The 27,975-nt window shown below is 46.2% G+C and overlaps 1 protein-coding gene across 4 annotated transcripts; it reads right to left on the bottom strand.

Annotated features, from left to right (window-relative positions):
- Positions 1–69: 69 nt before the first annotated feature.
- On the bottom strand, positions 70–27,236 carry LOC309329448 (uncharacterized protein). Of its 4 annotated transcripts, none has more exons than XM_081840215.1 (20): positions 27,215–27,236; positions 25,718–25,866; positions 24,426–24,549; positions 23,558–23,651; positions 22,571–22,721; positions 17,360–17,522; positions 16,343–16,468; positions 15,808–15,870; positions 14,401–14,523; positions 13,570–13,725; positions 11,127–11,180; positions 10,206–10,420; positions 8,912–8,988; positions 7,610–7,720; positions 5,317–5,406; positions 4,323–4,430; positions 3,934–4,055; positions 2,737–2,859; positions 1,842–1,884; positions 70–312 (listed from the first exon to the last, which is right to left on the bottom strand). In XM_081840215.1, exons 2-20 carry the CDS (start codon positions 25,812–25,814, stop codon positions 175–177), a joined length of 2,178 nt encoding a protein of 725 aa, XP_081696341.1. In that variant the 5' UTR covers positions 25,815–25,866; positions 27,215–27,236; the 3' UTR covers positions 70–174. The 4 variants fall into 4 exon arrangements, with proteins under 4 accessions (XP_081696341.1, XP_081696340.1, XP_081696339.1 ...); XM_081840214.1 differs by having other exon boundaries at positions 27,173–27,235; XM_081840213.1 differs by lacking the exon at positions 27,215–27,236 and adding an exon at positions 26,987–27,110.
- Positions 27,237–27,975: the final 739 nt, after the last annotated feature.

Genomic DNA, 27,975 nt, shown 5'->3' with positions numbered 1-27,975 from the left:
GAAATTCAACCACAACTCCCAAACACACGTTTCCTCCAAATCCCTCCAGAACTGCATTGCGCAAGGGAAATTCAACCACAACTCCCAAACACACGTTTCCTCCAAATCCCTCCAGAACTGCATTGCGCAATGCGGCTTCAATGCGGCCTTGACCGAGGAGCGGAGTGGTGCACATCATCCAGAGCTTTGCTGCTCAGAAGTAGCCAGAGGTGACGAAAGCTGGCTGACCCTAGGGAGTCTCAGGCATAAGGAAGACTGTGAAATGGCTATAAAGGTAGAAACTTCATAATCTGCCCAACCAAATGGTTTTGTCTGTGCGGGAGAGAAAAAGGGGGGGGGGTTAAAAAAATGGAATTTAAGAACAGGAATAAAGGGGGAATGGTGGCTCATTCTGGCCAGTGGTTTTCAAAGTACACCCTTTGGTCCTTGATAAGAAGATGTCAGAGTGGGTAAGATGTCCAAAATGAATACAGCTTTCTTGACACAACTGATGTTCCCTCACAACACACAGCCACGGGGGAATATCCGGTGCTTCAGAAACAATCTAATTAATTATAAGAGTATTTACATATGCCAACTCATGTGAAGCATCAAGGTGCTGTACAATGTATACAATAAACCATAAAACCCCATACAACCAGTACAAAAAAATCAAGGAAATTTAAGCAGCTGCATAGGCCTGTAGACATTAAATGGTATACAGGAGAGACCTGGAAGTCAAAACAAGAGAGGGCCTCTGCTAAATACCCGCTGGAAGAGTCTTCCACAGCATGGGACCAGCCACACTCAACACCAGACTTCTACCCGAACCTAGTAGGGATTCTGCAAGATGGCACAGAACTAACAGCACTCTTCTGGATGATCTCAGGGACAGCCTTTGGGATATCCTAGACCTCAAATTGTTTGAGCCTTTGTATATCAACACAACAGCCTTCTACCTGAACTGGTAGCATATGGGCAGCCAGTGCACAGGGAGTGTGGGGAATGCCATCATTTTGTGAAAATAAATGGTGTCTTGACTCCTGCTCATGCAGAAAATGAACTGTCCAATCTGCCTCCTGGGAGGAACTTTTGGGATGCCTGCTCATTCCTCACTGCCTCTTCCGCATCACCAGCGTCCTTGAACCCACCCTGAGTTATACTACCAATAACTGGGAAATCCTGTGTTACCAACAGTTTGACCGCTCTTGGGAGAGAGCTCATTGTGTGGCAATGCACACATCTAGTCCCACAAAAATAAAAGTGGGCTGTGCCCCCCCACACACACACCAAAGAATACAGTTCACCATCCCTGGTTTTAGCTTCGAACTAGATGCAAGCCACACTCTTGCTGCTTTTGCTCTTAACTGCCCACCAACTCCCTCTCTGTTAACTGCAACTGCATCTCCTGCAACAGTGTTAAAGAGCTGGCTGTTAGAAGCAGGGCTAACATTTGCACTACACTGCCTCCAAGGTGTGGGAGGAGCAACCAATTCCTGGATAACCTTTTTCATGTGCCTCCTCCATGAGAGGTCTGGAGGGTGGCAACACGAGAACGGGCCTTTTCTGTGATGGCTCCCCGTTTGTCAAATGCTCTCCCCCAGGGAGACTCGCCTGGTGCCTTCGTTGCATCTCTCTTCTTTGAGGCCTCTGGCTACTGAAACAACCTATGGCCTTTTAAACTGGGGGCGGGGAGTTTTTGTTTTTGTTTGATACTACGTTGTGTATTTTTGTTATTTCATATTGTAAACCACCCTGTGATCCTCAGATGAAATTAGACAAACAGAATAGAAATTAGATACGGTAAATAAATAAAAAATAATTAAATAACCTCCACTGCAGAAAACGAATCACATACTTACTGATTTTTGAAGGAATTTGCTAACCTGCTTTGCCCACGGACACCTGAAAGAAAGGGAAGGGGGAGGTAAGATGCAGGTCCCCCTCCTCTTGAGGGAAACCACCTTCTCATTTTTAGCTTTCCATTTGCATCATCCAAAGATGCTGCGTACCAACAATGCAACACATGGGAGTCTCAAAGATGCCCACAAGTGCCACCACAGATAAGTCCAGGTCCTGTGTCAATGCCCAGGGTGCTTACCCCAACAGCAGGACCTCGAGGAGGGCTTCTGATATACGGAGAGATCCCATGTCTGGGTCCCAAGCTACTGAGGGCAGGGGTGGAGAACCTTTGGCCAAAGCCAGCCCCTCCAAGCCTCTTTATTTAGCCTGCAGGACTCAGTCCCAAGCCACACCCCCTCTTCAGCTACATACCTCCTGGAGTGTTTCTGCCTGCCTGGAATGCGTTCTTGAACTCTGATGGTGGCTCCTGTTTATTTACTTGTTTTACGAAGTTATTTAAACTGCTTCACAGCCTGAAGCCATTGAAGCAAAGTACAAAATTAGATGAAATGCCCCCCAAAAGCTATAAAAACCACATCTACAAACTCTAATAACAATAAAAACACATTTCTATGCATGTAGAATCAATACACCTACCTATATGCAAAATAGAGGTACGTTTGTGTGTAGAAACTAGGCACCCATACAAAGATAACATTTACATTCATTCCTGTGCATAAGCATTGCCCCTGGCCCTGCCTACCCCCGGGAGGGAATGTGGCACTCAGGTTGAAAAACGCTCTCCACTCCTGATTCAGGGCTTTTGTAATTGGCACTCTGATTTTTCCTCTTGGAAAACTGGGTTGCTGGGATGGGAGGAATGTAGCTGTGACCCTCATACACTGTGACACTCACATTGGCAGGTTTTCCACAATAATATTGATGATGGAGATGCCGACTGATGGTAGGTTTCTATCCCTGGATGTCAGGAAGAGGCACAGCAGCTCCCCCACATATTGAGCACCCCAGTGTTGCCACCTGAGGGGAAAGGAAAGGAATCAGAGAAAATGAAGGTCCCTGGCAGCATCTGCCAAACTGGCAGCTTAGCCAAAGCCATTTTTCAACTTGTACCAGAGGTCCACAGGTGATGCATGCTGGTTTTGCAATAGGTCCTGAGCATGCCAGCTCACACGTCATTGCAGAGCGAGTGGCACAGAGCAGCCTTCGCCAACTCATGCCCTCCAGGTGTTTGGGACTACAGCTCCCAGCCAGCACAGCCATGTTTTGGACTACCATTTCCATCAGCCTCAGCCAGTGCAACCATTTTGGCTGGGGTTGATGGGAGTTCTACACTTGGAGGGCACCAGGTTGGCGAAGGCTGACAGAGAGAGAAAAGACCCAACTCTTTTGATAAACAAACACTCCTCTATGTGGTCAGTAAGCGCAACTCACATAAGTCAGCAATGGCTGATGAGAAGGGATGAATCCACCATTTCCTTTCATGCCCTGAAGCTTTGAGCACTTTTTTCTGCTGACCCAGCAAAACAACACTGAAGTTGACCGTCACAATAGTGAGCAATCAAGTGCAGACCAAAAATCTGGCCTTGGGTAATAGAAGTGGATGAAGGTTCTCAGCAAATCTACCTTTCCATACTCACAGACTTTTAGAGGCAAGGAGAGGAAGAGGAAAATGCACTAAAATGTTTGGCATGAATGAATGATCCACAGGAAGACACATGAACATCTCACAGGCCAATCAGGATGGATGCTCAATATTATATGAGCTTGCTGCTAAAAATGGCCTGAAAGGATGCTCAGTAAGGACCGGACAGTCTGATTTCCATGTAAGCTTTGAGAAAGCAGATCAGCTTGGATCCTCTATAAACAGGTGTCCAGAGGCCATCAAAAAGCAGCACAGGGTCTGCCTAGGCACACAATGAGGCCTTGCTGAGGTCTGCCTTAAGTCTCAAAAGCTGCTGGCCTAGAACTAAGAAAGCAGGCAGACAGGAAAGGGGAGGGGACGTCTCATCTACGTTTGCTCTTGATGTGGCTCAGCCTTTCAGGACGGATCCCAAGAACAAAACAGAGGGGGCTTAATAAATGCCAACTTACAACCCCAACATTTCTGTTTTGTGGCAACAGAGGTCTGCAAGAAGCAAGGCAACGATGTTACGGACAGCCTTCTCGTGATAAGCCAGAGACTCCAGCAGAAGCTTCAGAGCCCAGAGGTTATTCTGCAGAAAGGGAGAAGAGAGAAATGCAGGGGCAACACAGCAGCTTGACAGCACATAACTGAGGCTGAACACCCCAGGTTTCATTTTAAAAGCTTTCTTGAGCTGTAAAAATTAAGAATTACTTATATATATATATATGTATATGTGTGTGTACATATACACACATATATATACATACACACATACAAACCCACAGAAACACTGCTATAGTAAGAAATATGCATAATAACTTAAGATGGAAGATAATGAGCACACAAAAAAGCTCACCCCGAAAGCCAGCACAATTTCTAAGAAGGAGCACAGGGAGTTGTGTTCCATCAGGATCATATGCCGAACTGCCTGGACCACAAAAATGAGCCCAGCTTCCAAGGGTGACTGGAAGGAGACAAATAGAAGGGTAGAAAAGAAACAGTCAGAAACAAGGATGAACTGTTGAGTGGATGAATTTGCTAGATGAGACGATCAAAATCCTTTTGACTAAAAAGATGCCTGCTGATTAAACCGGGCAGCATATTTTTTAAAAATTGAATTTGTTTTTCAATTTAAAAAACTGCAGATTGCAGCAGCCATTTTAGAAGAGGCATCTTTCCTTCTCTACCACCTGGAAGAGCATACTTCATCTGGAAGAGCACCTGGAAGAGCATACATCTTCCCCGGCAAGATCTAAACAAGTGGTTCCCCAAACCAGAAGCTGCTCTGCAATAACTCAGAACAGGGCTTTCGGCGTGGCTGCCCCTGTTCTGTAGAACAGCATCTCCATCATGCTATGAGAGGTACAATTGAAGACATTTCTGTTCTGACAAGCTTTCCCAACAGCATGAACAAGTATCTGCCAGCGGTGTCTACACTTTGTATGGCTTTTTAAAATTTATCGGCTATTATTTTCTATGTCGTGTTTAACTGCTGCTATTGCATTTTGTACATTGCCTTGGGCCAGGTGTGGATTTGCAATAGACTGACCAGGGTTTTTGACCACAAAATCACCTTTCTCCACCTAAAGGAGGCTGCTGAAGTAAAAAGAACTAAGCAGGGAACATCTGTGTGAAGGATGGAGAGTTTAGAATTCCCAGACTCAAGGATGCCCTGGTCTTTAATTCAAATTATATCCCTTTCGCAGCTTGTTCTGGCTGGCAGATCAGGGTATTAGCACAAAACGAAGTAGATTTGACAGGCATGAAGGTTGGGCTCACACCCTTTGGTGTAAAGAAGTCCAGAATCTGGGCTTCCCAAAAGGAAGTGTATACTTCAAGTGTATACTTACATCTTGGCCAAAGTGTTTTGAGAAGGTAACATTAGAGTGGGGGGGTTGGGTGAGTTGTTCAACAACGTAGCATGACTCTTCAGAGACCACCTGCAAGTGAAGTCACCGCAATAATCAAAAGAAGAGCCTCGATACCCAGAGCAGCTCTCGGTCTTTCCCTCCTGCGTGCCAGAGGACAACAGCAGCAACATGCAGCCATGTGCACTTTCAGCATGCAATAATGTCCGACAATTTGTCTGCCCTGGATGGGGCTGTACTACCAAACAAGTAGGCATGCAGCCTGCGGGTGCTTCTACATCCAGATTTCTTCCTGCAGACCCAGGTAGCCTCGGTGGCTAGAATTGCCTTTCACCATCTGCAACTGGTGTGACACCTACAGCCATTCCTGGACTGGCAGAGCTTGACCACATTAGTTCAGGCACTGGTGACTTCCAAGAGTGGATTACGGCAATGCACTCCAGGTGGGGCTTCTCTTGCACTTGAGCCAGAAACCGCAGTTAATGCAAAATTGCTGACAGGCGTGAGACCCCCCATTCGCATGTAACACCCCTGCTCAGAGATCGGCACTGGTTTCTGCTTCATTACTGAGCCAAGTTCCAAGTCTTTCTACCCTGGGCCCGCAGCTTATGCGAGGGTTGAGTTCTGGGGGTCCACATGCAAAGGCAAAAATGTGTGGAGCCAGGAAAGCCCTGGAACCAGCCCCACCCCAATGCAACTGCCCCTACCTGTCCAGAGCAGGCCTTGCTCTGCACCTTGCTTACTAATTACTGGGAAGGTCACACGAGGGCCCCGGGAGCGTCCCAGAGGCCTCATGCATCCTTCCCAGAGACCAGTAAGCAAGGCAGAGAGCATAAAAAGTTCTTTATGTGACAGGTTTACCCCAGCTTCCATTCATTCATTTTTCAGCCGTGCGCCTGAAGTCCTAATCATGTAAGCAAATTGTGCATAAGTTTCAGGCCCACTGTTTTAGTATATAGGGTCCTTAGCAGCTTGGGGTAAGTTTATTTGAGGGATCGTCTTGGCATATACACATATACCCAGTCTGACACTGTTTAAGTGTGTCAGACTGGGTAGAGAGATAGAGAGATAGAGAGATAGAGAGATAGAGAGATAGATAGATAGATAGATAGATAGATAGATAGATAGATAGATATGCACCTACACCTTGGAACTCCCTTTCACCATGAAGCCCCTTTCACTGTACTCTTCTAAGCACCTGATAAAAACATTTTTGCCCAGGCACGTGTATCAAGACATGAAGAAGCTGACGTGTGTTTTAAATCTGTTTTTGGCTTAACTGTTGATTTTAATTGTATTTTGATTTTACAAAAATATACCCATTTTTAAATTCACCTTTTATCGACCATTTTAATGCTGATTTTTTATTTGGTAAACAGCTTGAAAGTTCTACTTGCAATCAAGCGGCATATGCATTACATTAAATAAATAATATATATTTTTAAGAAGCCTTTGTATAGCAAGTTCAAAGCACTCCCCAGACATTATCTGTTTTCCTTACAGGTATTATGCAAGTATCTGGCTACTAATTCAATTCTGCATCCAGTTCAAAGTGCTGGTTTTGACCTACAAAGCCTCACATGGCTCAGAACCACAATACCTCAAGGACCACCTCTCCCCCTATAAAAGTGACCCGGACCCTGCAATCATCGTCTGAGACGCTTCTTCTGTGTGCCCTCTCAACAGGTTATCAGGGAAGGTAGCAACACAAGAACAGGCCTTTTCAGCAGCAGCTTCCCAGTTGTGAAATGCTCTCCCCAGGGAAGCTCACCAGGCACCATCATTACAGGCAAAAGCATTTTATTTTCTTCTCTAGGTTCTCACAGGTTTGCCAATTCTCCATTCTCCATTCTCTCAGCCTAACCTCAACTACACAGGGTTGTTGAGAGGCTGGGTCCAGGTCCCCTTAGGAGCAAGGAGCTGCAGCTAACCTTAGGCTTTTATCTATGGCTTCCTTTAGTGGATGGGGATGTTTTATTCCTGCCATTTAAAAACAGGATTGTCTTTTAGATTTTTCTTTCAGTTTTAATGCATGTGTGTTTGCTTGCTTATAAATTGCAAGTCGCTTTTTGGTACCTTGGTAAAAAAGTGACTAATAAATTTAAAATAATAATAATTGGAATGTTGTACTTGTACTGAGGACTAGAAAGGGTGGGTCATTAAAGGTACCTGGTGAGTTTATGGCAGCCCAGGAATCATCACCTCTGACATGATAGCGAGATACATGCCCCCCCCCCCCCATTGAGGAATAATATCCCCGAGTCAATGGTGTTACCTGCTGGAATTCCTGGGATGGTTCTTTTAAAGTGATGGCTGTCAGGCTGCCATCTGCTCCCACAACAGGGTGGCTGGCAAAAATTTTGATCATAGAACTCCAGCATTTGGGCTGAAAAACACAAAAACCGGGGCTCATTTGGTACCAGAAATCAAAATAGGATTTCCCAGAAGTTGTTCAAAAGTAATCACTCTTTTAAGACAGAAGAGCACAGGGTTGAGCAATGGCATTTATTTCACAGCTAGTTTATTTATTTGTAAGGAATATACCTTTTAGCATGGCAGGACCTACACTTGGGGACTCCTTGCCAATTGACCATGCAGGCACCTCTGCTGTACTCTTTCCAGAGACTTCTTACCCTCCTTTTAAATCCCTCCCCTTCCTCCAAGGAATTGAGGTAAGCAACTGGCCATCCCCTCCTCCCCTCTTGGTTGCTGGATGGCGAATTAAGTGGGCTAATTCACAGGTTTGCCAATTCTCCATTCTCTCAGCCTAACCTCAACTACACAGGGTTGTTGAGAGGCTGGGTCCAGGTCCCCTTAGGAGCAAGGAGCTGCAGCTAACCCTGATGACCTCTCCACTTCCAGACTTCTTTCTTCACTTTTTTTTTGGGGGGGGGGGACCCACAGTCTGCCCTGCAAAGTAAATCATATCCAAAAGACCACATCCATTCACTGTAGAAGCAGAAGATAGGCTTCAGAGTGGAAGTGGACATCTGAAGGCAGCCCTGTTTAGGGAAGCTTTTAATGCTTGACAGACTATTATATTTTAATATTTTGTTGGAAGCCGCCCAGAGTGGCTGGGGAAACTCAGCCAGATGGGTGGGGTATAAATAATAAATTATTATTATTGTAAGTGGAAAGCACTTCTGTTTTCAAATGAGTCTGCCATCTTCTGGATGGAGAGGGAAGCACACATGTACATGAAGTTCTGGACCACTGGATGACAACCAGCAGGGTGGAAGAAGCCAGGGCTGGGCAATAGCTGGCTTTCAACATCGTGATATACCAATATATCACAGTGTCTGAAATAAGGATGGAGCTATGTAGAGGCATTGGCTGGCTTCACGTCGTAATTTTCGCATAGCACACGCACAATGATTGCAATATATTGCCAGGTCAAAAATTATGAAACCAATATCACGATACGGATTTCAAGCCAGCTTGGGGCGATCTATCAATATAGCACCAGGCTCTAGAAGAGACCCATAGGCCACCTCCGCCAACAGGCTCAACATTGGGCCAAGGCGTTTGGGGAGGGGAAAGGTTAACTGCCACAAAACTAAAAAAAACTGGTACTCACACTTGTATACAATGATATGTTGCAGTAGAACAGCTTGAACATCTGTTTGAGCAGAACAGGTAGTTTCACGGGAGTGCCTAGAAAGAGGGGACAGCTAAAAATCACACCCTGTAAAGCAACACTTGCCAACTTGGTGCCAACATGCTTGTCACTACCTCCCCTACATTGCAGGGATTACACTAGATGATCACAGTATCAGAGTTATAGAAAGAATTGGGGTTGGCTTTTGAAGCCCAACTCTCCAACAAGGGACTCAGTGTCCATTATTAGTCAGAGCTTAATGGATGGATCCAGTGAAAGGAAGGCAGATCTTTATTTTCCTTTATTTGCAACAGAAGTTCCCCACCCAGCCTTGGGTACGAGGTAAGGAGTGGTCTAAACGACACAGCCTGGGGCTTGTCAATCAGAAGGTCGGCAGTTCGAATCCCCGTGACGGGGTGAGCTCCCGTTGCTCGGTCCCTGCTCCTGCCCACCTAGCAGTTCGAAAGCACGTCAAAGTGCAAGTAGATAAATAGGTACCGCTCCAGTGGGAAGGTAAACGGCGTTTCTGTGCGCTGCTCTGGTTCGCCAGAAGCGCTAGCCACATGACTAGGAAACTGCCTGCAGACAAACACCGGCTCCCTCGGCCTTTAGAGCGAGATGAGCGCCGCAACCCCAGAGTCAGCCACGACTGGACCTAATGGTCAGGGGTCACTTTACCTTTAAGGACCCAGAACAAAGGTGAGTAACAGTTTTTAAAGAATTTAGAGATTACTTTAGAGGTAAATACCCACTCACATCTCCATAAAGCACGAGAGGCTGTTTACCCTGGCTCAACCTGTCCTACACTGAAAAACCACCACCACCCTAAAACAAGCCCACATTTCACTAGATGGACTGGACCCTCATCCTCCCATCTCTTCTGGGCAGAGGAAGGACACAAAAACAGCAGTAGATGATATAGGTGCTCCCCCCCCCCCCAGTAATGCAGGTGAGAGGCTGGTGGGGCACTATTTGGTAGTCCTGTCTACTTTTCTGCTCTTTTTAGATGTATCAGACATTTTGTGTTATCTCCCTCGCCCCCAAGAAACAAAAGAAGAAGAAGAAGAAGAAGAAGAAGAAGAGGAGGAGGAGGAGGAGGAGGAGTACCCCACCCATCTGACTGGTTTGCCTCAGCCATTCTGGGTGGCTTCCAGCATATATAAAAGCATAATAAAAGGTGATCAAAAACATTGGCCACCCTTCACGAACAACAGTCAGCGAGATGCTCCATAGACAGCCAGCAGAAGCAATAACGAGACTGAAGGATACTTGCCCACTGGACCCCACAGCACAGAGCCCTCCATGTCGTTTCCAAAGGGAGCCTGTCCTGATCGGAACATCTTCAGGTAGACCTCAAATTGGTGCAGGGAAAGGCGGCAGGCCGCACAGCAGCTTCTGGGGTAGACGATAAACAGTGCCTGTGCAGCGCCCGCAAAATCTCCACTTTTGCACAGGTAGAAGGGGACCTTGTCCTGCCACTTCTGTAACCTAGAAGTTGGGCAAATGAGAGGCAGCAAATACTACAGGAAAACTGATTGCAGCAAAACGCACACATAGAGAGGGATCCAGTGGCATATGAACAATATTTATTGTTGCATTAAGGGGAAAAGTCACAGCCAAACAACAGAGCATCTGCCTGGTGGGCAGAAAATCCCAGGTTCGATCCCTGATGACATCTCCAGGTAGGGCTGAGAGAGACTCCTGCCTGAAACCTCGGGGAGCCACTGCCAGTCAGTGTAGACAACACTGAGTTAGATGGAGCAACAGTCTGACTCGGTACAAAGAAGCTTCCTACATTCCTTTAAGACTACAGTCCACCTAAAGAGGCGTCCTAAACTGCTAGGTGGAAATATGTAACCGTAAAGAAAAAGGAAATGTAAGCAGCCAAGAGCCTTTCAAATTAGCGAAGGGTCCATTTTGCACACCCTTTTCTGTTTCAGTAGAGGGTGTCAAGTGGGCAATGTCCCAGCCCTACATTCACCAGGCCTGGAAACTCTTGGGACTCACTAAAACCTGATCTCCTCACTTCCTAACTCAGTAAAGACAGGGCCACTATTGTTTATTGAGAGTCCCAAGCTTTGATTCCCCTGGGTTTTAAAGTTTTTAGGTGTGCAAGCTTTAAACAAAATCCCGCCAGTAAACAGATTAAAATAAGCCCTCCACGGAGAGTTGTGAGCAATTTCACATCGCTTACCACTTGGAATCATTGCATTTCACCACCTTCAAATAACGGATCAGCTCCTTGTATCTAGGGAAGAATGAAAGGCGTTAGGACAGGAATGGAGGGCGATGACCCGTGGACCCAGTGATGAAGGCTCCCCAAGTGGTTGCAAGAGACTACTCCAAAGGGCATGGAGTAATGCCATAGGAAGATTTGATACAGGCTGCATTTGCATGTCAGGAAAGCCAAACCATGGCTTAGTGCAAAAGCACTGGCTGCCAAGGAGGAGATTTAGTCCCTCCTCATCACCCTCACAGCTTTCAGGCTCAGTGTGTAGTGAAGCCGAGGCTTGGCTGAGCGTGTCATCTGAACCTGAAATCCTTAAGCTCCCTCCTCCTTAAACATGATCAATAGTCAAGATTTGTTCTTGGCTACATGTTGTGGTTACTGGGACGCGGGTGGCGCTGTGGGTAAAACCTCAGCACCTAGGGCTTGCCGATCGCATGGTCGGCGGTTCGAATCCCCGCGGCGGGGTGAGCTCCCGTCTTTCGGTCCCAGCTCCTGCCCACCTAACAGTTCGAAAGCACCCCTAAGTGCAAGTAGATAAATAGGTACCACTTTATAGTGGGAAGGTAAACGGCGTTTCCGTGTGCTGCGCTGGTGCTGGCTTGCCAGAGCAGCTTCGTCACGCTGGCCACGTGGCCCGGAAGTGTCTCTGGACAGCGCTGGCCCCCGGCCTCTTAAGTGAGATGGGCGCACAACCCTAGAGTCGGACACGACTGGCCCGTACGGGAAGGGGTACCTTTACCTTTTACATGTTGTGGTTAAGAAGGAAACTGTGGAACCTTGGCAGTGACAGCCGCCAACATAAAAGGCTTCCCCAAAAAAGGACTAGACGAATTTGTGGAGGCTAATGGCTGCCGGCCATCATGACTCTCCTCCACAGCCAATGGCAGTAATGGTTCATAGAATTGTAGAATTGTGGAGCTGGAAGGGACCATGAGGGTCATCTAGGCCAACCCCCTCCCTGCAATGCAGGAATCTTTTGCCCAAGGTGGGGCTCAAGCCCACAACCCTCAGATTAAGAGTCTCATACTCTACCAACTGAGCCATCCATGGTGGCGCTGGGGAAAAGGCTCTTGGCTCAGGTCCTGCTTAAGGGTTTGCCACAGTCATCCAGGTGGACACTTTAAGAACAGAATGCTGGACTAGATGCTACATAGGCCTAATCCAGTAGGTTCATCTTAATGTTCTTATGAGATACCTGGGTTCAGAGAAGACTCTAAGCCAAACCTTGGTTTAGCTAACCTGCTGCATTGAGCTAAAAGGACCAGGGAGCTCCCCTATGGCAGTCAACACGTCTTCATGGTCCCAGAAAATCATACTTTGGCTTACCATGATGTGTGAATCAGGCCACACTAGCAAAAGGAATAGTGTTTTCAACACACAGGGCCAAAGAGAGCCCCTCCCCCAAGATGGTCATGTTCCTCTAGGGCTTTAATTTTTTTAATATAAATTTTAATTCTCTAAAGAGGTTGCAAAGCATTTATCATTCATACATAGTTTCTTCTTGACTTTCCACCCCTCCTTTCCAGAAGTTTGTTTCTTACTCCTTTTTATTAGCTGTTTTTATAATCACTGGGTTTTACTGTGAAAATATTGCTAGCGCTTGTGGTTACAGTACTAAATATTCAATCCGAGAGCAAATTTTCACTCACAACAAGCTTTATTGCTATGGCTGATTTAGCAAGAGCCACCAAAATCAGGCAAGTTTCTGAAAGTTTATGGCAAACACCTTTGAGACAAGATGGTGCAGAAACTGGAAACAAGCAGATGGCACGTACAGGTAATCGGGGAGGGTGATATCCATCAAGGGAAAGGGCCGTGGCTCAGTGATAGAGCAACTGCTTTGCATGAAGAGGATCCCGAGCTCAATTCCCAACAGCATATTCAGGTTGGAATGGGACTGTCCCCTTTACCGCACCGCAATCCTCAGATGAAGGGCAGTATACAAATTGAATAAATACAGTGTTACCTCGGGTTACATATGCTTCAGGTTACAGACTCCGCTAACCTAGAAATATTACCTCAGGTTAAGAACTTTGCTTCAGGATGAGAACAGAAATCGTGCTCCGGTGGCGCAGCGGCAGCAGCAGGAGGCCCCATTAGCTAAAGTGGTGCTTCAGGTTAAGAACAGTTTCAGGTTAAGAATGGACCTCTGGAACGAATTAAGTACTTAACCCGAGGTACTACTGTAATAATAAAACTCTGGAGAGCCACTGACAGCTAGTGCAGGCAATATTCAGGTATATGGATCAAGGGTCTACCTTGGTGCAAGCCAATTTGCTAGGTTCTTTTATCTGCCTGTGAGCTTTTCTCAGGCAGATCTGAACAACTGTAGTTGGAGATCAAACGCTGGGCTAGTCTTGCTTTTTGGAGTCATTTCTTATGCTCCCACTGTTCCATAGGTACTTACTGCCTGCAGCCTTCCATCCTTTCAATTCGTGCCTCTACTACGGCAACTGTTTCACAAAGGCTTTCTTTCTTTCCTTTCAGTGTCCGTTGGCCAGTAACATTTTGTCCTTTCAAGACGGAGATCAGCAAACAGTGATCCCAGGGAGCGAAATTCAGGCTGAAATGAAAACGAGGCCGTGTTTATGTGGGCTTAGGATCAAATCATAGAGAGCAGTGTGCCAGGAATCTTGTCACCCTTGCTTCAAGTCACAGGTTAACTGCCGTGAGTGTGCAATGGCAGCTAATACTGCGGCAATGAGGGTGTGGGTTTTTTTGGGGGGGGGCTGGCTTTGTTCATAGACTTGCACTGGCTTCTAATGTGATATTGAACCAAGTTCAAGGTGTTATGTTTAGTATAAAAAGTTCTTAACAGCTTAGGAGCTATTTACCTGCAAGATTGCCTTACCCATATATGCCCACTCAACTGCTTCGATCTGCAGAACTGGCACTATTTACTGGTGCCACAAAATACTTGTTCCTACACTTTGGAAGCCCCTGCCTGTTGAGATCAGGCAAGTGCCATCTCTGTGCTCTTTTAGCACCTGCTAAAAACATTTTTATTCAGGGAAGCCTACCCAAGTATGATGAATGCTGACATGTGTTTTAAACTGTTTTTATTGATAGTGTTACTATTTTATTCTTTTTGTACAGCGCTTTGAGGTTTGTCTGGCTTTTTCCAATCATGCGGTATATACTTTTTGTGAAATAAATAAATATGCATGGTGGGAAACCAAAAATCTCGAGAATATATTCCTTTCAGATCCAAACACACAGTTCAAGCAAGGAAGCATACCTATTTGAGAAGATATGGCAGTGAACCGGGAAAGGAATGGAGTGGTAAAACCCGGTGAGCTTGTTATACAAAGGCTTCGGAAAGTCATTCAGCACCAGCAGTCTCTGAAGTCGTCTTGTGATCCTGAAAGATAATGACTAATGAGAACAAAAGAAGCACCTTTGAAGTAGCTGTCCCTAGTCTGCTGCCCTTTTGGACAACTCCCACTTGCCCCTATCCAGCCCAGCAGCTCTCCAGAATTTCAGATGGGGTTCTTTCCTATCCCTATCTGGAGACTGAACCTGGAATATTCTGTATGCAAGGCAGATGCTCTACCAAGACTGAGACAAAGGGACAGCCTGCAAACTCTCTTAGTATCAGCTAGCGTAGCAGGATGACCCAACATCAGCTATTGTGAGGCCACTGACTTTGGGAAGATTTCTAGGCACGACAGCTTTCCAAAATTCCTTTTCCGTACAGCAGGAAAACTCAGTGATAAAAGGGACTGGTTGCACACCAGACATCCATTCACACACACACGCACAACACGTGCGAAACCAGCTCATGGCTAGTGCCTGGGATGTGTCTGCAGCTAACACATTTATTTAAATTTATCCTAAGGGGTGTTGAGAGGGCATGAGCTGGCTCTCCCACTATTTTTCTGCAGAAGGGGATCTCTGCCACAGGAGACCCTTTCCAAATGTGGGACTAACCATCGTACCCCAACCGATTTTTTTTGCACCAGAAAGCGTCTACACCTAAACAGACCACCGGGATGAAGATCTTACATTCTGAATAATTCTATTCAGTAATGACAAGAGTAGCTTTATGCAGTGAAATGCCCTATACACCATTTCAAAGTACCTGGAGGGTAGAATCGCTTAAAATAAGGATAGGTGAAAGTGATGATTAATTTAAAAGCAAGGAAAAAAGGGAACAGGTTTCCCCAAAAGGGGTTCGTGTTTGTTCTTCATTAACCTTTGCTACTATTCCATTTGGTGTTAAGAAAGTGAATGGAAAAGACAAGCTGGGGGAGATTACATGAGGCATCACATACTTCAATGCCCTCATTAATTAGACTCCAGGGAGTAAGGAAAGAGGAGATAATTACCACCACCACCACCCAAAAATTGTAGAGATTAAAGCAAAGCCAAGGTCAAGCGTGGCAATGCTTTTATTCTATAGAGTTGTGAAAAGTTTGAGATGGATTTAATTCTGTTCCCCACCCCTCCGATTCCTTCTAACATCTACTCCTTTCCCCCCAACCTGGATGGCCTCCAGTTGTTTGGGACAGCAACTCTCTTCAGCCTTGACCATTGCCTGTGCTGGCTGGAGCTGATGGGAGTTGCAGGGCCCCAGGTTGGGGGGGGGGATGCTGATTTAGAGCTTTTTGCAGCAGCCAGGTACTTAGCACCCTGATTGCCTTACCTGGACATTAGACAAGGCACAGCCTGGCTCAGCAACACCAAGTGACCAACGTTTTGCGCAAAGCTGAGAAAGAAAGGAAGACAGGAACACTAAGCTCCATTACTCAGTTTTTGCCAGCATTTCTGTAAAATGGGTATTTTCCTTTGAAAAAGTTTGGTTCTTTGCTTTGCCCAAGAGTAGAGCCGGCCCCAGCCCTTCCCAACATGTCTCTGTCCTCTGCAGAGTTTTCCCTCCATAGAGTTCAAACTAACACAACGAAACATCTAAGAAATAAAAGTGGCAATTAAAATACAATTTAAAAATGAATAGTAAATGCAATGGATATGAGGTCTCACATCTTCAACCATTTGAATGAAGCTCGCAGACCAGTTTGCGAATCTCCCCCCTAAAGAAACCCAACGGAGCAGCATCACCTATCCCTTTACTCCATTTCCACCTCTTCAGCCAACAATCTTCAACGTATGTTAAGGCAAGAGTTGCAATAGCAGTGAGATACAAGCAAGGGTGGCCAAGCAAATCTGCCTGGGTTACTTACGGAGTGAGGTCCTTGTGGAGTGCGATTTCCCTGGTTGCTCCCATAAGCATGATGACCTCTGTTTTGGGTCTCTCTTTCTCAGCCAGATTTAGAAAGGCTGTTACGAGTTCAGAAACAGAAGCATAACTAGAAAAATGAAACCCAAAAGCTTCTGAGTCACAGATGGAGCAGGTTTTTGCAACATTTGTCACTTGATCATGGAGGGGGGGGGGGAGGGGACTGTTACCATTGGAAATCTTAAGTTGACAAATCAACACACTTTACGGGCAAATGTAGGCAAATCTGCCTGTAAGACTAGGCAAGGTGACCCAGTGAGTTTCATGACTGAATGGGGATTTGAACCCTGATCTCCCAGGTCCTAGTCTGACACTCCAACCACCACTAGCGGAGGAAGAGGAGTGCGGGGGGAGCACACGACCCCCGGCAGTGCGATCCCAGTAGCGTGCCATCATGGCAGCCCCCCTGCCCGCCCGAGCTGGGCGCCACACCCCTGCAGGCAGCGTGCCACACCCCCAGGACACACGCCATCCCAGCCCCCGCCTGCTCTCCACCCCCCGTTCCCGAGCATGAAGCTCCGCCACTGCTAACCACTGCACCACACTGGCTTCCTAGAGTACTTCTGCTATGGGGCAGCTACATAAATTAAGTAGGTAAACAAACAGGTCAAAATGTCGCTTAGAGAAGGATTTGAAATATTTTCCATGAGGCTTGAATTTGTTTTATTCTGGAATGTTTTATTGGATATTTTAATGTGCTGTAAACCACTTTGAGATTCTTTTTCTTTGAAATATAAAGCAGGACAGAAATGAATGATAATAATAAATTTCATTGCTTAAAAAAAGAAAGGCGCCTAGACAATCCGTTGTACCAACCGTAACCTAGGTTTAAGGTGCCATTAGGTGATTAGCTTACATATCTTGAGTTTCTAACACTGCTGTAGGGCAACAGCCTTAATATCCACAACAGACACGAAGGTATACATTTGTAAACATGTATTGACGGTGTTTCCTACGTTACCTGTGCACAGTATACAGAGGGTAGGAGCTGCATTTTTCACACTGGCCAGGACGCAAATTCCGATGGCAAAGGCATTTGGGGAAGCCTGGAGCAATTCTATTTCCAGACAGATACTTGTTATATTCCACAGAAACATCATGCACAAATTTCTGCAGGAGTACCCCTACAGCAGAGAATTGGGGTGGGGGTGGCACAAAACAAAAATGCTTATTTCTTCCCAATACATGCTGTGTCACTCAGAAAGAGGCGGATATCCCACACTGTTCTCCTGTGCTTCTGGCAATGTTATATTGATAGGGCCCACCCAACTATTGCAATTGTAATTTGTTTTAAACCATTTTAAACTCTTGTGACCTGCCCTGGGCATCTTTTGGGAGGAGGAGCAATCAAATGCAATTAACATTAAATAAAAAATAGATTAAAATAACACAGGAGTGGTTTACCTGCAGTCCTTTTAGGCATTGCTGCACTCCAGCTCCCATTATCCTTGACCACTGGCCATGCTAGCTGGGGATAGTGGGAACCTTGGGAGTCCAGCAAAATCTGGGGGGCCACAGATGAGCCACCCCTGTTAGAGATCACAGATTAAGGAATCTGCTGCTCCCCACCCACTAGGAGTCTCAAAGAGTCTCACACAGCAATTCCCAAAATGTGGGGCACAAGAAATAAAAATTAAAAAATTAACTCCCATTTGCTTCCACATTCACCCACAGAGTATGCCCACTGTGTCTCTGAATGTTCTGGCCTATTGTGAACCCCAAAACCAAGAAATAACTTGGGAATTACAGGGCAGATCTTTACCTTAGGATTACTACACCCTCTTCATAAATGCATAAAATGGTCCTTGATGGAGAAAGCCTGCAGTTCAGAGGCACACCTCAAAGATGTTGAGACAAACGTAGTGGCTGAAATGACTCATTCGTAAGCACCCCGAGAACTACATGCAAGCTCCAAATTGGGAGCATGTGGACAGGGGTCAGGCTGATCAGTGATGCTCCCTTGAGGATCCTCTTGATGTGCAGATGAGTGTTGATCTGATGACAACCTGGCTGCAACAATATCAAGGCGAGGGGGCACCTCATGCCCATGCACACTGCTGGCCTGAGTGCAAGGTCCAGACCCTCTAAGAGTGAATGCAGTCACACTTCTAAGCCCGCTGACCTGTCTCCTCTGCCGCTGCGCTTGGACCAGTGCAGGAAATGCTCCCTGCAAAAACTCATGCATTCTAATAGTAAAAGGGTGACGAGTGTGTTCTGGATGACCAACTTGGAGTAGTCTAATTTTGCAAGGGTCACCTGCTCAGGTGCCAGCCAGCTAATCAGAGCCACTCTGGTTTCAGATAAAACGAGGTCGCTTGCAACAGAGGAATCCTGAATGCAGGCAGGAACCAACGACCTCAAGCTTAAAAGAAAAGCAAAACAGAACAAAACAAAAACAAAACCACAGCCTCCATGGCCAAAAAAGGTCTACCAATCTCACTGCTGCTTGTGCGACCTGGATTTTCTTCTTTTGGTAGAATCATAGGTAGGATTGGCATTGGCACAAATATGTACTTTATAGCAGCCCAGAGGCCAACATTGGTGTCTTCTATGCCATGCAATAAGCGTGACATGAAAGTGAAAACACTGAGGTTACAAAGTAGTTCAAACCTTCATGTCAGACTCTTGAATGCAGAGACTGACAGGCTTCACTCTTCTGGGTCTCAGAAAATCTGCTGTCTGATTTCAAAGAGCCCTTGATGTGTTCCACCAAGAGCTATTGCAGATGGTGCCCTGCACACACCAGGGCAACTTCCGCTTGAGGTTGGAGGGCTCTTGATCTCACGCCGCCTCAGACATCTTTCACCACCATGTTATTAGTCTTGACAAGCCTGTAAGCTTGATGGACCAGGCTGGAGAAGGATTGCAGGTCCAAGTCTACAGCTCTGCATTCCAGCCAGTTTATGCTGTGAAGGGCCTCTGCCAGAGAACAGGATCCTGGGAATACTTGTCCCCGACACTGTGCCTTCCCATCCAACATGGCATCGACTGTCATCACCACCCCCACCACCCCCCATTGAGGTTTTGCAGCCTGAGCCACCATGGGAAAGATTTCCTCCCACTGCTGTGAACTGAAATAGCAACAGGAGCCACTGAAAGGGGTGCATGTAAAATCTGGTTCATGCGACAACCATGGTGCAGGATATCATGAAGCCTAACAGGCCAGGTTTAAGGGGGGGGGGAATAATAATGACATTGTCTGACCTTAGGGAACAGATATTGGTGAAATCCTGCCTCAGCGTCTGTTTCCTCTCAGCTGACTAATGGCAGCGTCAGTCTGAGTTCCTAAGTACTAAATGGACTAGGAAGGCTGGAGAGGGTTCAATTTAAAAATCCCTGGAACTGGAAGGTGTTGATGGCCTGCTTAGCCCAGAGATGCCTGCTCACAAGACGACCTGGCCAAGGTAGGGGTACTCATGTATCCTTTGAAGGCACAAGGAGACCACGACTGAGACCATGAGTTTTGAGAATTATCCAGGGGGAGGGGAGGGGAACACCAGGACAAAGGGAAACAGGGGATACTGCTAATGCTTATTCCGGTAACAGAAGTGGACAAACTTCTTGCATGGTTCTGTTATCAGAAAATGGAGGTTTCAGTCTCCAATACAAAGGGTTTCCCCCTGTAGAAACTGGGTCTCCATTCTAAACCTGATATACTTCAGGTCCACTATGGTTTGCCACACACCACTTCTTCAACACTGCAAAGATGACAGAACCCCCTAGTTTCTCTCCCCCTGGGGAATGAACTCAGTTTCATGGATGTCAAGGAGATAGCAGGTCACCGTTTTAAGGGAGATTTTTGAAGTTGGAGATGCCTGGAACGTATCTCTAGGTATTGAGGAAAATTATATGGTGTTTATTGTCCTCAATACAGAGAGATTCTTTGCTCACCTTTCCCAAATGGGAGAAAACAGCTGAGGCTGACCTCCCACTGCAGGAGAGGTGGCATCAAAACTACTGTCCATTTCTCCTAGAGATGTGGGACAAACTCCCCCAGGAGGATGCTGAGTCTTGCCCTTTTGTTTGAAACCTGGACCCAGACCAGAAGGGCTTGCCCGATTTGAACTCTTCAGTACAGGACAGAACCGTGTTAGAATGAGAGGAGGAGGAAGAGGCACCCCTGCAAGGTTGCCTTGACTCCTGCTTCTTTTAAACTGAAGGCGCGGCTGTTTTCTTGCTTTTGGTTTTCCTCAATACATCTTTCGGCAACTCTTCATCAAAGAGGTGGATGTCACTGAAAGGCGTCCCAAAAAGCCAAGTCCACTAAAGAATGCACCACCCAGAGATACCTGTGTGCCACAACTGCACCCGCAATCAAGGCAGCTGCTTTGTGTTGTCAACCAAGAGAACTTTTAAGGGTAGTGCTTTCCAATTCTTCATCAGCCAGTCATGCAGTCAAACCAAGGAAGTCCGAGCCATAATGGAGGCAGCCATAGCAGCTCGAAGGGCCAATGCCTTTCATTTGTGGGCCTTACAGAAAGCTTTGTCAGATGAGCCGTGAAATCAGTCTTGAAGGGTCATCTTTCCGTCCCGATGAACAATGTCACCTGGAAGAAGCACCGCTGCTGGAATGTTTACCAGGGGCACCTTCAACATCTCCATGATATGTGGGAAAGGATATAAATGCTCTGCCACACTTGTGTTTCTCTTCCACTGTGAAGGCGCTGCCAATTTCCTTAAATTCAGGAAGTAAAGGAATTTCTCTGATGGTGAGCTTCCCAAAGCCAGCTCTCCTGGGCTGCTGCGGAGGCACTGGGACTGGATCCTGAAGGTCTAAGGTGGAAAGTACTCTGTCCAAAAGAGGTTCATAGTCATTGGGATTGAAAAGCTTAGAGGTATGAAGGACTTTGGTCCGAATGTCCTCCCTCTGCTCCCTTCTTCAAATTGCCTGCAGGCTTACAACTATTCCTCTTGTCTTTTCCCAGAATTTTATGGCAATGTCTGGTGTCCCTTTGCTCAGCAACCTTCCCGAACGCGTCAGTTGCCTTCCTCTTAGCCCTTTTGTGGTTTCTGGGTGAGGATTCTGAAGCGGGCTCAGAAGAAGAGTGCCATCTGCTTGACCTCACGCCATTTGCTGACCTATGGCGCACGCGACCCACTGCAGCCTTCAACTGCTCGATCACTCCCATCACTGGCTGTTTAATGCTTTGGTAGAGATCCTGAGCGATGCCTGGGGCCAGAACCGAGGTAGAGGCTGCCGTGGAAGTGAGAACACGGTGAGCGGCAGATGCATTAGAGGCTTGGGAGGACCAAGACGCAGAAGTGCTGGGAAATGCATTATATTCAGCCTCCCTGCCCCTAATGCGGGATGTGCTTGCCCCCTGGTGGTCATGGCGGGTGGGAGTGCTGGCCTCATACCCAGAGGACGGTGTTCCATAGTTCGGGCGGTAATAAGTATAAAAAAGCTCAGCAATTTCCTGCATTGCGTTGTTCCGTAAGGGCCCTTGTTCGACAGAAGCTGTGAAGTGGAAGAAGACACTTGGAAATAGAGCACAGCAACCAGAAAAAGGATCCACGATAGATGACGATGCTATTCAGAGAGCTGAGAGAGGTACACAAGGAAGGAACCGAGAAGGAGCCTCTTCAACCAGCAACGGTCTACAAATCTAGTATGACCCTGCCTGTCCCAGGCAGCTGGTGGACATAAGCCATTATCTGGATGTCTCCATCCCATAGGGCAGAGAAGTTCCTCAGCTATTCAAAACCTGGCGATCCCTGCTCTATATAATGGTATATGGCCCCACGAGGAAATCATTGTTTGTTCATCTTCAGATTTTCTGGTCTGAGACATTTCTCTTTCGTAAGGCAAGCCTGGGGGAACTACTGCACCAAACAACATTGGCAACCAAGGCCAATGGCAAGAGATGTTGGGAGTTGCTGTTCAGCAACATTCACAGAGCCAAAGGCTCTCCACACCGGCATTAAGTAACTGAGTAAACATAAAACATCTTTACAACTCGCTTTTTAACTGGAGGGCATCTCCACCCTCTCCTGCAAATGTTGTGATGTTGGGCCTTTGGATTTGGTTACTGCCCAGGTGGAGAACACCTGGGAATCTTACCTACACTTTCTTGTGGTCCTTGCGAGGAGGATGGGGTAAAAATGTAATCAACAAACTGCCCCTATTCTTAACACAAGAAATTCTTGGTGGCACTGATGCACCTCCACTCACCCCCGTGCTGGATATCGGCATCTATTTCTGAGAGCTCCAAGTTGAACTGAGAGAGACTGCCAGTGAGAGCAGAATTCCACTGATCCTTCCAGAATTTGCTTTTGTTGTGTGCATTGCAATGGCAAAATGAAGGCGTCACCCAATCTTTACACTGGAGGAAGGAAAAGGAGAAAGGAAGGTTGGACTTGATCAAATCCACAATATCTGTAGGTTCTTGCAAATGGTTCGCACTCTGAAGGCCCCTACCATTTCCTCAGCATATTAAAGAACGACATAAGCGGAGACAGGAAACTGCAGAGAATGGAACAGTATTCAATAAAGTTTCCTTGGGAGAATAATGTAAGTGCTACCCTGCTGAGAAAAAAGCAAAAGCCAGCATCTACTTCCAGAAGCAGCCATAGAGATGCCCCTGGATATTGACATCCAGAACAGAAGGAAGTTGCTCTTGTCTCTTGTGTTTGTCTTTAGCTTTTAATACTTGGCAACTCTTTAGATCAGGGGAAGAGAGCCTGTGGCTTTCCAATGTTGTGGGACTTCAACAACCATCACCCCAGCCCACATGACCAATGGTCAGGGATGGCCAAAGCTGTGGTCCAGCAACATCCAAAGGGCCAAATGTTATCCCTGCTTTAGATGGAGCCAACAGAAGGCTCTCCCCCCCCCACCCCCAAACCTAATTGTGACACGGGGGCATTTTCAGGGTGTGATAGGCAAGTCACAGCTGGAGGGGGGAATTAACCACTATCAGTGTGTAACACATACACACTGAAACTGTCCACCCGCACTGCAATTAGGCTTGAAAATATCTTCTATCAGCTGGAATAGAAGGCTGCTTTCAAGCCCAGTTTCAGCAGCAAGGGGGCAGGATCCTGAGGGCACCAAGGAGTCTGCAGGTACATCGGAACCTGTGGTGTCACCCAACCACTCTAGAGAGACAAAGGTCTCGCTGCAGAAATAGGAGTCCCGCACCCCAAAAGCCCTCCTTACCTCTGCAGCAACCTTATCACAAATGTAGCAGTAGCACTCGCTGCATGTCTCTGCGTTTCTCCCAAGGGGGCAAGATGTTTCGCATTCCCCTTGCCTAAAAGCAGACAAGAAACAGCTCCAAGTTGTGACAGCAGATCATAAAAGAGTTTCAATGCACTGCACATAACAACTTCTGTTATGTCCCTCGTTATAAAATGTCCCTATGAGATGGATGGGGAATATTTTTTCAGGTCAAAGCCTGCATTTCCTCATGGCTTCTGGGGGCTGCGTGCCATTGGTGGCAGGGGCCAAAGGCAAAAGTGACTCTTTGCAATAGATTCTGGCCCCACAAAAGTAAAAACAATTCTACACACACAATCACTCACCCACACTGCCAGTTAAGCAAGACCTTGAAACAGGCAAAAGCACTCAAGGAGAGCATGGAGAAGCGGGACTAAGAAAGGCCCACGGGACTGGCCATGGGGCCATTTTCAGTTGAATTCTGCTCCATGGGCCAGAGATATATGGAGGACTACGTCTGGCCTCTGTGCTACAGGAGCTATTTGAAGGAGGGACATAATGTATGCTTGGGAGTCAAGAACTCTCAGTCTTCTGGACCAAGTGCAGGGACCTTTGACCCTCCAGATGTTGCTAGACTACAATTCCCATCACCCCAGACAACTGGTCAGACTTACTTAGGCCGACAGGATATGTTGTCCAGCAACTTTTGAAGCACCAAAAGTCCCCCATCCCCTCTTCTCGGCTGTAAATTTTGCCACTAGATCTGTACCAATGCAACTGTGCTTAAGCACAATGTGTGTGGTTTTTCCCCAATGGAAGGTGTGTTTGTGGAATTCCCTTTTGTTCTCCTCTGTGGCATGATACATACTCAAAGGGGTGGGTCGGGCAGTCGTATCTCGCATGGGGCATCACTTTTGCTCTCTTGCAGAAAGTAACTATCACCTCCTCATCCACAGCTTCTTCTGTATTCTCCCTTTTCAAGGGAATCTCTTCTGTAAAAGGAAAAAATACTGAATACCATTTCACTGCAATTCTAGAAAGGCATTGTCCAGACCTCAGGCTTTAAAAGAAAAAGGAGAGCGCATTGAGAGTTAGGGCAAATTCATAAACCACATTTTGGTCAGTTATAAAACAGGCTGATCAAAAAAAAAAAAAAAAAAAAAGACTGATTCATTAACAGTAGTAGTAGTGGTTGCAATATAATCTGTATAATCTTGTTTTAAGATATCTTCATTTTGGTATTTAGCATAAAAATGTATAAATTACTTTCGTCTTCCAGATTGTTGTTTCTATGCTTTATCCTTTATTGTTTCTTTGGGTTGCTTGAATATTTTTTTTTTGTACATCAACAAAGAATGTCAGGACTAAATTTCAATAAGAATCACTTTATATTTAAAAGACATATTCCTTTGCAGCTCTATTTAGCTTTTCACCAGTGGCCCCAATAGTAAAATAGCAACGATTCATTAACAAAGATCAGGTGACAAATATCAAATATGTAATCACTCTTAGACCTGTTATGATTGTTAGCTCTTATTACCTGTGTTCTTCTGAGGATCTAATTTTGTGCTTTTTATATAATTTGTATATAAAATATACAAATAAATTTTATATAATAAATATAAATATTTGATTATTTGACAGTTAATTTTTGCAACAGCTAAGAGCTAGATGGTGCCCAAAATATTTCAGAAAACAACACAGACTTGTAGTTAGTTAGTTAGTTAGTTACCTACTTGCTTGGGGGATTTAAGAATCCTTTACAGGTACAATCCACTAGTCTACACTGACCCTACCTTCATAGTGTTTTATACAGCTTTGCAAATAAGACCACAAATGCTCCTGGTGTGTTTTGTTTCCCTTTTCAAGTTCTTGATGGTACAAGAAAAGAAAAGTAACAATAAGGCAAAAATCACAAATTCTTTCCAAATAGTCCAAATCTTCCTGGCCTGCCACAAGCACCTAGATATGGGGCTTTTAGAAAACACTTTGTTTTTTAAATGAACACTGACTTTCTTATTCTGTTTCCTTTTATCCCATGCAATGTACTCTATAGCAATACAAAGAACAAGGAGCCCATCCACAGTTCAAAAGGACAAAACGAGAAACTTTCCAGAGACTCTACTGAGAGAATTATATCTATATATAAAAAGCAGTTACCTGCATCATCAGCCAACAAAATACAACTCCCCAAGGAACTCTCAGCTTCATCTTCATCAATCCAGATGACACTTCCCTCTTCTTCCAGGGACTCCATGACTGTTGAAGGGTACCTCCCAAAGCGTGCAACTTGTCAAGGCTGTCAAAGGCTAGAAAGAGGAAGGGGGGGGGGGAGAGGGCATTTGCCACTGATGCTTCTACAATGAAAACGACCTGCCCATTTTTAACCTGCTTCAATCATCGTGTGCTCTAACTCAGCAGTAGCACATCTGCTTTGCATGCAGAAAGTTCCATGTTCAGTCCTTTGCATCACCAGGAAGGGTTGGGGGGACGGGACTCCTGCCTAAAACCCTGGAGAGCCATCGCTAGTCAGTGTAGACAATATTGAGCTAGATGGACAAATGGTCCAGCTCAGTATAAGGCAGTGCTATGTTCCTAACATGCATGGGGGGAAATCGAAACTCAGGGAAGGCATGACTTCACCAACATTTTTTTTAAATAATCCTTTTTATTGAGCTTTACATTGCACATTTAAATTCAAACATTAAAGATCATCACCATCATTTATTATTGTATTTTATGAATTATTGTATTTTAATATTTTGCTGGAAGCCACCCAAAGTGGCTGGGCTGGGGAAACCCAGCCAGATGGGCGGTGTATAAATACAGTGGTACCTCTGGATGCGAACGGGATCCGTTCCAGAGCCCCGTTCGCATCCAGAGCAGAACGCAACCTGCGTCTGCACGGATCGTAATTCGCCACTTCTGCACATGCACATGTCATCATTTTGAGCGTCTGCGCATGCGCGAGCGGCGAAACCCGGAAGTAACGAGTTCCGTTACTTCCGGGTCGCTGCAGATCACAACCCGAAAACACTCAACCTGAAGCAACTTCAACCTGAGGTATGACTGTAATAAATAAATTTTATTTATTATTTATTACTATTATTATATACTTAGGATTCCCTGAATCCTTAGAGTCCCCTCCACCCTTGCATGGTTACCATTTTCAATCTTTTTCAACTCTGTCACATATTTTCTCTATTTTTCTTAAATAATCCATTTTCCCCTTAGTTTTTAGTATACTTACAAGCGTTGCTGACTTCACCAACAATTAAAGTGACCCCAAACTTTACACTGGAGCGCCCCCCCCCCCACTTTGCCATGATGCAACTGCCCCCAACCCTTCACCCCAGCCGTTTTCGCGCCTCAATCACCACCCGACGAAAGCCCCCGCCTGGTCATGCTCCCAACCCTCTTTCCCCTCACCTTGTGCCTCGAACTCTGACTCGGCAGCACCCCAAACCCCCGTGAAGCAATTCAGTCTCATCAAACACGCGCACACCACATTTCGCTGCCGTTCCGCAAACTGGGCGAGTCTTCAGCTCCCTCCATTGGCTTATTCTTTCCTATTGGCCCCCCGCCTCCCACTCTTTCTGCACATCCCCAAACCACCGCCGGGCTAGAACTGCAAGACAAAACAAGCCACAAACACACAGCAACAAGCCTCGCTTTCCTCCGCTCTCGCCCACCTGCAGCCGCCGCCGCCGCCTCCGCCCGCTTCGATTCCCGCGCCCAGCTTTTCAATTGGCGTCACTTCCGGCCCACCCAGCGACAAACTCCGTCTCCAGGATTTAAGCCTGGGAAAAGACACACAGAGATAAGAATGGTAGAACGGCACATCTCGCCACTTGAAGAGGGTGTTTCCGGGTGTGTTTTAGGAACCCCTAGATGCAGCGGGGCAAAGGGCCGCAGACTGGCAGAAGACGGAGTTTCCTTTGGAAATAGATACGGGCGTTTAAGGTTTTTAGTTGAGCAGTCTGTGGGTTGGGCGGCAGAGGAGGGCACTCGTAAGCAAAAAAAAAAAAAAAAAGGCTGCAGCCAAAAGAGGATTTCATGCCTTTTTTTCTAAACGCACACAGATCAGGGGCGTGGAGAGGAGGGGAGATAGTTTTTTTTAGTTAAGTTTGTTGGGGCCCGTAAAGAGTTCCGGCCAGTGGTGGCGTTAAATTTTAACTGAGAGTAGATATCTTACAGTGTAAGGCTATACATGTCTACTCAGCTTCTTTGCATTCAGTGGGGCTTACACACAGGTAAATCCAATTCAATGCATAGGATTAGGAATACCTTTCTGATGGGAAGAGCTGTTCGACAGTAGAACAGACTCTCTCAGAAGATGGTGGACTCTCCTTTGGAGGTTTTTAAACAGAAGATGGATGATCGTCTGTCAGGGATTCTTGAACTGTGATTGCTGCATT

This window comes from Podarcis erhardii, assembly GCF_964252035.2.
Source record: "Podarcis erhardii genome assembly, chromosome: 14".
In the NCBI taxonomy this organism is placed as follows: Eukaryota; Metazoa; Chordata; class Lepidosauria; order Squamata; family Lacertidae; genus Podarcis; species Podarcis erhardii.
Note: the sequence above shows the minus strand (reverse complement) of the source record. Positions and strands in the feature narration are given on the sequence as shown.

Bases quoted from the DNA above. Each gene is read 5' to 3' on its own strand.
- LOC309329448 (XM_081840215.1), bottom strand. From the start codon at position 25,814: ATGGAGTCCCTGGAAGAAGAGGGAAGTGTCATCTGGATTGATGAAGAT. The intron at 10,421-11,126 runs GTAAGCGATGTG...CCCAACTTCTAG, and splicing joins AAATGCAATGATTCCAAGTG to GTTACAGAAGTGGCAGGACA. The intron at 2,860-3,933 runs GTAAGTTGGCAT...CTTTCCCCTCAG, and splicing joins AAAACAGAAATGTTGGGGTT to GTGGCAACACTGGGGTGCTC.